The 13,682-nt window shown below is 39.0% G+C and overlaps 1 protein-coding gene across 6 annotated transcripts in view; it reads right to left on the reverse strand.

The window, feature by feature from the left end:
• ANKRD44 (ankyrin repeat domain 44) overlaps positions 1–13,682 on the reverse strand; it is a 287,374-nt gene that overhangs the window by 11,466 nt on the left and 262,226 nt on the right. For all 6 annotated transcript variants that reach the window (XM_036880524.2, XM_036880522.2, XM_036880523.2 and 3 more), the window contains exons 18-22: positions 11,903–12,104; positions 7,824–7,911; positions 6,742–6,859; positions 5,323–5,539; positions 1,917–2,004 (exon numbers count right to left, since the gene is read on the reverse strand). In XM_036880524.2, coding sequence (XP_036736419.2) covers positions 1,917–2,004; positions 5,323–5,539; positions 6,742–6,859; positions 7,824–7,911; positions 11,903–12,104 — 713 coding nt within the window. The remainder of the gene's footprint in view (positions 1–1,916; positions 2,005–5,322; positions 5,540–6,741; positions 6,860–7,823; positions 7,912–11,902; positions 12,105–13,682) is intronic.

The following is a 13,682-nucleotide window of genomic DNA, read 5'->3' on the forward strand; positions in this document are numbered from 1 at the left end:
AAACTTTGTGAAGCAAGCATTCTCCACTCTCAAAAATTTGGAGAACTGCTTGCTTTCTGAAGTTTTAAATAAAGTTTATATCACTTAAAATTGTCCTTTCATCATTTTAACAGTTTTGGCAATGAGGATAAGATCCAAAGCCGACTACTAACAGTCTACAGGATGAGATGCCCAGGCAAGGCCCCCACTGAACATTTTGGGTTCACTGTTCTTGTGCAGCCGTCAGCTGTGGGTAAGTCACTCTTGGATTTGAGCACTGCGCCCTTTCATGTAGCTCTCCAAACCAAACTATCAAACATTTTTTAGAGAAAGGGGGTTTATTAAAGTTTTCAGAAAGGTTTGGGGACCTGAGAAATGTTCCAAGACAGTTACACTAGGGAGTCCCTAGTAGATGGTGGCAGCTAAAGGAGTAATAGGCACCTGTGGTAAGCCCATGGGTGTGACATTCTCTCAAGGGTTGTAGGTGAGTATATGCAGCCATTAGCCAGCTAACAAATGGTCTCCCTCCAGCGAGAATGATGAACCTGACATCATTTATGGACTATATACTGAGACCTGAAGAAGCAATGGCAACTGAGATTAACTTGCAGCATGGTCTTTCCTCAAACCTCTTGCCTGGCCAGAAGTTGGCCAAAGGTGGGGGGATTGTCAAATTAGATCTCACATTAGCCTTTGCTCTGTGGGCTGGGCATCACTAATCCTGGGAAACCACATCAGCAAAATGAAACTTAACTTTTAGATTTCTTGGAAATGTCACATCTACTCATACGTCCGACTATCTAGGTAAACAATCCATTACCATCAAGTTATATGGGTGGTTGCTCTGTTCCTATGCTACCTCAAATAAGGCCAGATATGTCATCCCAGCCAATCAGATATATTTATTCTTTCTCTTCTTGGTTCCCTATTCTTTATCCTGTAAAAACTTCCTGCCTTCTATCCTGCTTTGCAGTTCTCTGAGCTCTTGAAAGTGGAGACTGCCTGCTTAATGAAGTGTAAAGTTTGCTTGTATCACTTCCACTGTTTTCTTTTTTTTTAAAACAGTTCTAACAGCACACACTCTATAAGTCTCAGCGTTTCTTCAAAACCCCCACATTTGGGAAGGAGAGACTGCATACCACTTAATCAAGACTTCAAGTTAGCTGTTCTGGGGATACCAAAGTGAAAAAGACATAGTTCCTTCAGATTTAAAATCACTCCTACTCTTTATCCCTTACCCCTTCTCTGCTGATCTATGTAATACGTCTACTATCTTTTCAGTGAAATGACCCAGCTTCATGTGAAGCCCAGAGACCATGCAAAGACAAAGCACTCCCAAGGCTCGCTGACCTCCTGGGAGAATGCACCCAGGTGTGCATGGACCCCAGGTGAACACGGGCCACAGGTGGCCATGACCAACCCCTCTACCCTCTGGTTGACCTTGGAAGTCTGGCTTACAGGCACTGTCTTCTCTGCATAATGGTTCACACTATGACAACGCAGCAAAAATTACATTTCCCAAAAAAGAACTCACAACATATGAAGAATGCAGTATTACAATATATGGAAAGCCTTCCTGGTATAAAATGTCTTTCTAATCATCTATAGGCATACTGTTGTTAACCCCAACTTATTTTTAGAATGTGGCAGAGCTCTTCACAGGTTGTATAATATGCCTCTCAGTCCACCCCTTCATTAATCCTCCTAAGGTGGTATGTGAGTCACCTTGGAACAATGGCCCTCTACAAAAAACTCCTGGTAAATCATTAATATAAGGACCATGCTTTGCTATCAGGCCTATTTGCCTTCAGCAGCAAAATGGAATATATTGGTCTTATCTATAATCTAAAAGCATTTTCCCATCCCTAAAAGGCAATTTTTCTATGCATAGTTAAAAGAATTAAAGCAACACCATTAACATCCAGCATCCTACTTACATTGCACAGTGCAGTGGAGTAAAGGGATTACCAATAAATTTGCGAAAACATTTTTGCTCCAAAAGTACCTCTATACAGTTTTCATTACCTGCAAGGAATCAAAATATTTTAGGGAGTTTCCAAGAAAGAGGCTTTGTTCAACATAATCTATTATTTTCATTAAGTATTGAACTCTGGCTTATGAATTTTTCTGAATTGGTTGAATGTTCACTCTCCAATGAATAAAATCCACAAAATGCCAAAACGTTATCTACTATGCTCACAGATGTTCTGAGACATAATGAACAAATCAAACAGTGAAAGAAAGCCATATGGTCTGGTTGAGAAAAGAGAAAGAGAAGATCACATTTGCAAGCAGAACAGATTCAACTCCTGATAGATAGATGCCTAATGTGAGTATGCCTCAGTTTGTCCATATTTACAATAGGAAATTTCCCTTTCAGGCATAAGAATAGGTTCACTTACAACTGTGCATCCTGCAAAAAAGGGGAGAAGATGTGACTGACAGAAAGTACTTTTTGAGATAATGTCAATAAAGGGCTTTGACTATAAAATACTATGTAAGTGTTTAAAATGGCACCATGACCTATTCCTGGCAAGTGGTATATGCTCAGTAAGTACTTTTTACAATAAGTAGATGAATGAACATGAGGAAGTATTTTCAACAAAATGACAAGTAGTTTCTAAATCAACTAAATTTGAGTAAAGTAAGGCCCCAACTCTGTCAGCTTACTTGTTATGTGATCTTAGACAACTCACTTGGTATCTGTGACCCTCAGTTTCTCAGAAACAAAAATTGAACTAGTAATATCTGCCCCACCTCTGTCACAGGATGATGGGAACTTTACTTGATGAAAGACCTAAATGTAGCCTGTGAAGCAACATACAATTGTTAAGGCAAGAAGGCAATGCTATTTGGCTTTGGAATATAGATTGTTGTCCCAGAGCATCTTCTGGGCTGACCTCAGTGCTAAATTAGAGTTCCCTTGTGATCTACCTCAGGATGGCACAGTCTGGACAATTTAAGGTTTAAAATACAAATCAAACCTTCCTTTCACCTGCCAAGAGAAAAGGGGGAGCTGCTTTTAGGAGGATTGAAAAACATAGAAAGTCATGAATATAAAAATCCCCTAGCTTTCTGCAAGCTACACTGTTTAGTTTTCCACTATATCCAACCCTTACTCAAGTAGTCCCAGACATTTCAGCCCTTCTCTTAGTATATATCCCCCCAAAGACCTAGCTTTGCATACCATTTATGCATACCATTCCTTGGAGACTATGTGAATCCCAACCTAAGGAGGGTCTCTGCAGGTAGGATATGGAAAGTATTTGAAAAATACTTCCAGTATTTCAGAGTGCTCAGCAAAGGGAATTCTGGGAATATGGGGGCTTGAACCTCAGACCTGGACACTGTACTAGAAGGGTGAATTGCTTGGCAGAGGACTGCTCTTCTACCCTGCTTGTACCTGGAGAGGCCTAAGAGCACAGACCTGCCATCCCCAGCCCACCGCACTCCAGGGGAGAGGATGTGGTCTGTGGTGGGTCTGCCACCACCATGATAATCAATATTCTTACTGTGTATTTTCCCCTTTCTGTGGGTTTCCTGGTGCCAGAGAGATCTCACACCTTGACCCAAGTGAGGAGTTGGAAGCCCTGACCCATTACTAGGCCCCCAACACTCTAAAATCTCAAATCTCCAATGTAAGGGAGGGCGCAAAACTAGGCTGAATAAGTAGAAAATTTGGCTGTTCATTGAACTCAGAACCAATGAAAAAAGGAGGAATGTAATGAAAACATCAAACATCTTAAATCAATAGAATTAGAGCAGCTAAAAAAACTTTCTGGACCTAGTAATATAGTTTCTGAGTGAAAATTGTAATAGAAGAATTGAAAATGGAAAAATAAAATCATATAGAAGCAGAGTAAGAAATACATGGGAAAATATCCATATAAACCTAGGGATGGAGACATTTTAAGCAAGACTGGAAACCTAGATATCACAAATGAAAAATCCTGCAGATTCAACTACATGAAAGTTCAAAATCTCTACATGGAAAAAAGAGATCCCAAAGAAAGAACAAAGACAAAGGTGTAGACTGAGGGAAGGCATTTGCAACCCATGCTACATACAGAAGGTTCTTATCTTTAAGACATGGTGCTCCTACAAATGTATGAGAAAACACCAACAACTCAATAGGAAAAAATGAGCAATGGATGGAAAGGTAATTTCCAGAAGAAAAAACACAAATACATAAACAAATACACTATTAAACAGGAAAACACAAGTAAAATAATAAGATAGCTTTTTTGTCTTCAAAATTGAAAAAATAAAAAAGATGATATCATCTTGGCCTGCCAAAGGGTTGGAAAAATACTAAGTTTTACTTATATGTTTGGTGGAGTAATAAATCATGATATTCTTTTTCAAACTAATACAGTGTAATTTATTTAAAGTAAAAAAATATACCATGCTCTTTTATCAATAATTTTACTTCTGAAAACTTATCTGACAGACTTTAAGATACCACAATATGAATATACACTGCAGCATTATTTATAATAGGACAAAAACCTGAAAACAATCTGTATTTTTATCAATAGGGATCTGGTTGAATAAATAAAAAATTCTGGTATACACACTCACACACATCTATATCTATCTAGCTATCTGCTACAAAATACACAACTATTAAAAAAGACCAGTGTATATTGATACATCATGACTTATAAGGATATCTGCAAATGAATGTTAAGTAAACAATAACAAAAAGTTAAAAAGTGATATCTGTTAATTTTTTTAGTTTTAAAAAACATGCACATACATTTGTATTTATATTTTCAAGGGAAAATTATCAAAGATACACACCAAGTTACATCAGAAAGTGAGTCTGGAAACAGAGACTTAATTTTACTTTAGACACTTCAGTATTTTTGAAATGTTACAATTTGCATGCATTTTCTGTTTTACTCAATTAAGTAAAACAAAAAATTTAAAATCTCAATAACAAACCCAACTTAATGAATGGGAGATATTAGACATAAAAAAGAAATGCCAAAAATAAGTCATACATCTACTAGTAGTCCATTGTGACTGATTGTTATATCATATTACATTTTTTGTTTTTAGCTACATTACCTTCATTCCTTGTAGAATCTCTGGTTACCTATGTAGATCAGAAACCCTGATTAAAACTGGTTGTATCAGTTCATTAGTAGTTTTGATTCAGAGTTACATGTTGCTGATTAACAAAAGGGGGAGGGTAAATTTTTTTTTAATGTTATCTTGGATGCAGAAATATTGGAAACCATGGTTTATAACATTATGCTATGTTCTAACCTCCACTGACATCACAGTGGTGCTGGGGTGGGGAGTCCATTGGAATCAGTCAAATAACAATCAACTCACCATTGTAACAAGCCCAGTGCAGTGGGGTGTAGCCCTGGTTATCTTTGAAAGAACAGTCATCCTCAGAAAGTGCCATCTGGAGCAGCTCACTTAGCCATGTGGCATGGCCCCGAGCAGCAGCATAGTGCAAGGGTGTCCTCCCTCTGGAATCTTTACAGAGAATCGACACTTCCTGTTCCAGCAGCATTTGCACACATTCCTCGTGTCCTGTCATAATCTGATGTATTTCAATTAAAGACACAAAACAGTTCTCAGAAGGGCAGAAGACTCAGGAGGCTGAGTGAAGCTGGGCTCAGGGTAAGTGCACATATGCTTGAGCCTTAAGGGAAGTGGACTCTGTCCTGCTTCAGAGGCAGGATGAACCCAACCAGATTCCTAACAGAAAAGTCCGTGTGAACACAGGCAGTTTAGAAACATCTCTGGTCTCTCCATACACAACCTTGAGAGGTATCATGATATAATGCAAAACATCAGCTTTAGAATCAGAAAGATGTGAATTAAATCTTGGCTCTCTCTTGTAAAACTTGGACAAGTCCATTTGCCTCTTTGTGCCTCATTTAATCCACCTGTCAATGGGGAGAATAATAATGATCTCATAGGTTGTTCTGTGAACTAATGAAATAAAGGCTCCCAGTCTGTTCACAGCCTAGAGGTGTTCAGTAGCATGCCCAAATAGCAATTCTATGATTTCTGCTTTTGTTTCATTTAGTTTATTTGACATGCTTTAAAAACCAATTCAGCAGATGTGTATAAAGAATTGTCCACAGGATACATATTTCAGGTGGACAACTGTCACATGATACATATTTCAGGGGAATGGGCCAAAATCTGTAATTATATCAATTAGAAAGAGCATGGCTACTCAAAACTAGGTAACAATTGGAGTAAATTCCGACATCTACACAAAATAATGAGCAGAAAAATATTTAGTGACATGGAAAAAGCTGCTTGATATACTACAGAAAAAAGCAAGTTCCAAATAGCATCTTTGGTATTCCCTCTTTTTAAAATTTAAAACAAATCTATTTACAAAAAAAAATGATTGGTGATATTTATATCACAAAGTGGTTATCTCCAGGAGGTAGGATTACTGGTGATGGTGATTTTCTTCTTTGTGCTTTTGAAAAATATTTTGCCAAAATTTTCTATGACAGACATGTATTCAGAAAGCAGAACCAATTCTAACAACAGTAGGTGTTCATGTATTTATTATCACAGTCTAACATGAAATGTCAGGAGTGGGACCTAAGAGTAACTGCCATTATTTTACCCTTGCAAAAGATTTTGTAATTTCTTTTGACTGACTTGAGGTTAATTGGTTACCTTAGGAAACAATCCTTCTACTAAAAATTCATATGATGAAAGAGGAAACAAGTCACTACATAACTGCTTGACTAAAGCTGAGAAAGATGTCCATACCCCTCTGTGTAAAGCTGTACAGCCCGTGATGTCAACAGCATCTACGTTGGCTTCCTTTTCCAGTAACAATGAAACAGCATCAATGTGTCCATACGCTACTGCAAGCATCAGTGGGGTTCTAGAGAGAGATAAATTAGGCTTTTTAAAAGGTTAAAAAAAAAAAAACACCTCATACAACACCCCCTTGTTCCTCTCCCTCTGTCTCTTTCTCTCTCAATCTGTCCTTCTCTCCTCCCAACAATCACTTAATACTTTCCGAGCATTCCCAGTTTGCTGCATGCTGTATGGAACAAGCTATCTGCCTCTAATGGCCACATCCAATGATCAACATGGGTAGGACAGAGGAAGATGCCTTCTCAAAATGTTCATGTTTATATCATCGTTTTCAAAACTATGTAGATATTAGATATTCAAAACATATTAGATATCAGTTGAGTAGAGAGTGTGTGTATGTAAGAGACCCTCTTGCTTCTATCACTGCAACTCTTTCTTAGTTTTCTATGTTGGACTTCTGCTCAAGATTTCATTTGAATGAAGTTTCATTGATTTAAAGAAAAGTCTGATACGTCTAGAGGGAAAAGCACAGAGCTGGGACCCAGAAGGTGGCTTCCACGCTAACTCATGTATCTGGGGTGAGTCACTAGTGTTTTCAGCTTTGCATTTCCTATTCATAAGAGAAACTGGGTGGGGGAAATGGGCTAACAGATGGAAAACACTTCGGAAAAACAAACTCAGGAAGGATAAAAACATAAAGGATTTTTGTGATGGAGATAACTTCTTGAGGTCTGTCTTATTGCCATTATTAATTTTTTTAAAAAGGGAAGGCAGCAGCTTCAGAAAAGGATAAATATGGATGGAACGTAAAGGAAGGCCAGGACACAGGGCCACAGGCATGAAAAGCTGGCTCTTCACATGTGTTTCTTGGGTATATACCTCCCTCCGGATTCTAGGGCTTTCAGCCATGAATTTCATTCAAATATAATCCCTGAACCTAGGATTCAGCAGTAGCCCTCCTGATCAACTGACTGATCACCTGTTGTGACTGAAATGTCCCCGCCAAGGCCAAGTGTGAGAACACTTACTGTCCTTTGGCATCTTTCACGTCAACCACTTCTGGGCTGTCTGCGATTTCTAGTAATAGCCGCAAACACAGTGTGTGACCATTAATTACTGAAAAAGAAAATAATGGGCATTGTTTTAACAGACCAACACTACACATATTCCTCCAACGTGAAATTTATTTAGACTCCAAATCTGCCAATTTCAGTTGTTGCAGGCAGCTATCCCCAGGTTTCCAGTTCACGCTAGCTGTGGGGCACATCATGTGCTGATGTTTACTTACCAAGCCATCTTCCCCATTCTTCCTATTTGAGTGCTTTGATCCTCACCTAGCTTTTTCCTGGTTCCTGCATTAACAGGTTTTTCCCTTAAACCTGACATCCTTTGTTATCTCCACATACGGGACTGATGAGCTCTCCAGTTTGCCAGTCATCATTTATGTTTCTCTAAGAGTCACCCAGTTCTATGTAATTGCATGTCCAGGCTGCCTCCAGCCCTTTTTTGAAAAAAAAAAAAAAGGAAGAAGGGAGAGGAAGGGAAAGAAGGAAGCAGGAACAGAAAGAGAAGAGGAGAGAGGAGAGAAGGCGAAGGAGGGAAGGGGAGGAGGGCAGCAGGGGAGCTGGGGGCAGGTCCTGCCTCTTCCATTTCCCCACCTCCCCACCCCGGGTCATTTTACATACTGAGGTAGACATTTGAACAACAGTTCTGACTGATAAGTGGTGATTTAACGCAAAACCTCAAGGCAGAAGGGTGTGCACGATCCATCAGCTCACTGTCATGCTTGACTGGCACCCTCAGGAGACTCACAGAGGGGTCCACAAAGCGGGAGGACTCCTCTGTCCCGGAGGTTCCCCAAACCACAGCCCATTGCGCCTCTTCCAGATTCTCCAGCAAGCTGGGACTGTGCTCAGGGGCCACCCACCGTCCTGTCCACTCCCCTGCAAGCTCTGTCTGACTGGGACGCCCTTTTGTTCTCTTCCCAGGGGCTTCTCACCCTGCTCCTCTTTACCCAGTGACCAGTGGGGGCTGCCGATGGGCAGTAAATGTGACCCTAATGCTTTGTTGGTCTTGACTAGCTGGGGCAGAATACATGGCCATGTCTGCGTACACAGCGGGCAAGATGCATCCTTAGAAGTGGTGGTGCCAGGGGGCAGGGGAAGCAAACCTCCCAGGATGATAATCGCCTGGGGGAAGGGACTGACCTCAGGCTTGCTGAATGGAACCCACAGCCTTACAAAAGACAGGCTTTCTCCCAGGGAGCAGGAAGAGAACAAATACATTTAAAATTCCATATGTGATCTTCCCTCCTCTCTGAACAGTGAGAACACATAATATACAGTGCTTTTACCTCGTTACGGATGTGGAGAGAGACAGGAAGAGATGCAGCTATGTTAGATTGTTAAAGACTCTTCTAAGAACTGCGTTTTACAGTCCTTTTTATTGCATGCCAGTCACGACAGAATGCTAATTTAACAACGACACATTTCTCAGGGACAATACGTATTAGAATTAGCTCACATTCAATGCCACCACTCAAATTAACTACAGGAATAACATTCACATTTTGTAGACCATTGCATTCAGCTCATTCTCAGCAACCTTCCATTTATATATCTCAGGAGGAAATTGTGTGGACTGGAGTAGAGACAATATATTGTTGTTGCTGTTCTGTTTTTGGTTTTAAAAATTACCTTAAATGTATTACCAGTGGTGAAATATGCACGGAGTTTAATGTATGCTTGAAAGGAAATGATTAGCAGAGGACTGACAGCTAAATACTACAGGCAAGGGTTTCATGAAAGTGGAGGTACATCGTATTTTGATTGATTCTTTTTTCTATATTGATCTGAGATTCTTTAAATACTCATAATCATTCCAAAGATGTTTGGTTTTTGGCTAAATAGGAAAAGGGAGAAGTTGGTATCACTCACCCAGTATGCTGGAGAGGAAACCAATTTTTACAGTATCACTATTTTTGGTGGGGGCCAGGGGTATGCAGTAGCTTTTTGAACTTAGCTAATGGCCCTTGGGTAAAATTAATTACCTTTTATTGTAAAAGTGTAGACAAACTAAAATTCTTGTTGGCTTCCCACGTACTACATTTTTCTCAATTGTCTTCTAGCAAAACGATGCTAACGTTGTGTTTAGCTGTGCCCTGCCAAGTCAAGCTTTGTCTCAGACAGACTAGCTCAGCCCCTCTCTGGCTATGAGTGACAACCATTTTCATGCCTCTTCAAGACCACAACTGTCACTGCAACTCTTGGTGCCAAAATTTCTAAAATCCATCCCGGCTTCTGGTCCTCACAGTACTTTCCAGGATTTAAACAAAAAAGGTGGCCTCTCAAATGAGTTGGAAAAGACTATGGATAAGCAGATTCTCAAAGCAAGGGCTAATCCATCCACACAGCATTTTGTGGAAAACAGTCCAATTGACAGCTTGCATCTTTTTAATGAATGTCAAGACAGAAACCCAAAAGGAGTAAGTCTTCTCAATCACTAGGGGGCTCCATTGGACCACAACCTATATCAGTGGCAAATGAGTGACGATTATTCTTCACTGCTTACCCATTTACAAGGGCGATTTTCCACAATCAAAATAGGCCCATTGTAGTTGTCAGGAAGCACATGGTAACTAAAGCAGGGCCCTTGCCTTAATAACAGGCAACTGCTCTTTCAAAATGAGAACTAAATTTGAACTTTATTATACCAAGAACAACTAGAATACCAAGCTTTATAACAATAATAATACCAAGAACAAAAAGACTAATTTTTAATTTAACTATACCAACAATTGCTGACTTCATGGCTAAAGTTCCTCTAGGAACAATCATTTCCAGATAATTAGGCAACACAATGTTTCCTCAATCTCCATATTGCTTTCCTCAGTGGTTTGGAAATTCAGGGATGTGAATGGAAATACTTCCAAAAGGTCTAACATTCAAAGACAGTTTTCCCAAGTAAGAAGAAGAATCATAGTCTTTTGAAGACTATCTTCAGTCTCTGGCTTCCTCAATACATCCATTATTTCACAATGTGAGTAAAACAGTTATTTCTCTTTATAAGACATCTACTGTGCTGATCAAAGGCCAATATCATGGAATTCTTGACCCCAAGGGAATTTATGCATTAGCTGAGTTGAAGACTCTTTCATAATACCTTTATATCTGTATGTCCAAAGTGTCTTGACAGTTTTATTTTATGTATGGAGAAAAAAAATCCCCCAAAAAGCAAGTTACTTACTTCTTGATATATATACATAATTTCTGAAAAGTCTCTATTTTTACATCTGATGCATCAACAATCAGAGCAAAAGCTAAGGAGCATCATTTAGGCTGGTGGAATCATGCACTGATTAGATTGCTGTCTGATTACTCCTTGTATGAAATAGCTATGAAATATCATTAATTTTATGCTTTAAAATGCTCTGCTTCAGATAACATAACTTATCTGATAATCACATTACACCTTGCCCTTTTTTCAGAAAGTTTTGTGATAGCCATTCGCCAAAGGTTCTGAATGCTCTTTTGAGTTATGAAGAATACCAGATGGAACATGGAGGATTTTTAGGGCAGGATTTATAGTACAGGATATATACTATATTGTACAGGCTGTATTTAGTATAGGCTACTGTAAGGATGGACACTTGTCATTATACGTATGTCCAGTTTATAGAAAGTACAGCTCCGGAATGGACCCTAGTGTCAGCTATGGGCTTTGGATGATTATGATGGGTCAGTGTAGGTCCATCAGTAATAAATGTACCATTTTGTAGAGGATATTGATAAAGGGGAAGGTTGGGCATGGGTGGGGAACAGTGAGTACATATGGGAAATCTCTTTTTGTTCCTCTCAATTTTGCTGTGAACCTAAAACTGCTCCAAAAAATAAAACAGTCTTTAAGAAGGTCAGAGCCTGTCTGGCCAAAGAACACAAGTCATCTCTGAGTAGACAGTAAGTCAAAAGCATTTTGGAAGAGTGTAGGCATATTTGATGCAGAAAATCGACACAAAAAAATTGGGATGAAAGGAGACGCTGCCCTCCTTTCTGCCCCACTGGTAAGTGGGCTGCAAAACGACGGCTACCAGATTCCCAATGCGACCTACCGGAGGCATGGAGTGGGGTTCTTTTGGTTACAGTGTCTTTCACGAAGATGGATGCACCCTGGTTGATAAGAGCCTCCACACATTCTGTGTGTCCCTTAAAGGCAGCCAGATCCAGAGCCGTGCGGCCTTTCTCATCCCTGATGTCCAAGTCCACCAGCGACTGCAGAAGGACTTCCAGGGCTTGATGGTGCCCATTGTAGGCCTGCAAAGAAGAAACCAAGGACTCACATGCTTGCTTACCTCGAACCCCACAACAATCCACACGAGGGGCTGGGCCTCTAAGGTCACAGGCCAAGACCACTTCCAAAGAGTACATCACAAAGATGCTTGGCAGAAATTCTGAAACACAGGCTAACCAGAGAGTTAGACTGAAAAATTATACTGCACCAATGTCCCACTTACATATGAATTTCTTCACATTCCTTCTCTTTTGTCAAGTAATTTGTTCCAAAGGTACTAAAGGTACTGTATCCATGTTCACATTTTTAGCTATTGATCTCATGATGTAATACAGACTAGCAGCTGAATGAATTAATATATTCTTCTATTTGTCAGTCCTAAATATGTTGACATAATCAGAATATTTTTTCAGGAAGACTTTTCTGTTAAACCTGGAGGAAAAAATTACTGGAAACATTGTAGACTTGGTCATTTAAGAGAGGCATATAGACCTTCTATTATAGGCCAACCTTTTAATTTCTAACCGTATGACCCTGGCAAGTTTCTTAATTTTATTTAAGAATTTGTTCCCCCATCTGTAAGATGAAAGCAATAAGAGCTGCTCTCTAAAGAAGACGAAAAGAGATAAAATGGCACACTTTGCATAATATATTAGTTTACGCTGTCTTCTTTCTTCTTTATTTCTCCCAATAATTATAACAAAAACATAGAAATAATTATGGAAATCTATTCCACATATCAGTGCCAAGTTCAGACCTATTATGATGTCCCATGCTATGTTAAGAGTCTTCTTACTTCTAAAACATAAAAGTGAAAGTCTGAAAGAAAATATCTTTAAGTGTATAAGGTAAAAAAAAATGTATATGAACACACAAGTCAAAGGACATTGAAATAAAAAGGGATAAGGATATGGTAGCAGGGGGATAGGAGGAGGGTAAGAAGTAAGATACAGAAAAACGTCTCCAGTGTCTTCAGCAGCCCAAGTCCCCTTATGCTATTGTGCTTTTTGTTTTTCTAACTGCAGCGATTACCAAGGTACAACTTATTTGAAAAAAGGCTTAGCACAAACAAAAGACTGATTTCCTTAATATACAAAAAGCTCTTACAAACCATTTTAAACACTGGGAAAATGTGCAAAGGCATAAAAAGATAGCTCACGGAATTCTTAAGAAATTTAAAAGGCTAAAAAGTATATGAACAAAATTTGTAAACTTTTGAGGTACTGTTTTTCAATTACCGATTTGCAATGATTGGTCGTGTCCAGTATTAGTTACTAATGAAAAACTATGCTCTGTTGGTTGGAGTATAGATCAATGTGACATTTGTGGAGGGTGATTTGACAAAATTTGTCAACAATTTTTTAAAAAACTAAGTTGCAGACTGTACATAAAACATGACCTTATTTATATAAAAAGCAAATATATCTGGATATATACATGTCCTCTATGTATGTTTCTATATTCACAGAAAATTTTAGAAGGCATAAAAAAACTATTAAAGGTGGTTACCTCTAGAAATGGGAAATAAAATAATGAGCATATTGGATTTATTTCACCTTACCTTTTAAAAAATCCTTTGAATTTTTTTTCCTGAGTATATG

This window comes from Manis pentadactyla, chromosome 6 (assembly GCF_030020395.1).
Source record: "Manis pentadactyla isolate mManPen7 chromosome 6, mManPen7.hap1, whole genome shotgun sequence".
NCBI classification, from domain to species: Eukaryota; Metazoa; Chordata; class Mammalia; order Pholidota; family Manidae; genus Manis; species Manis pentadactyla.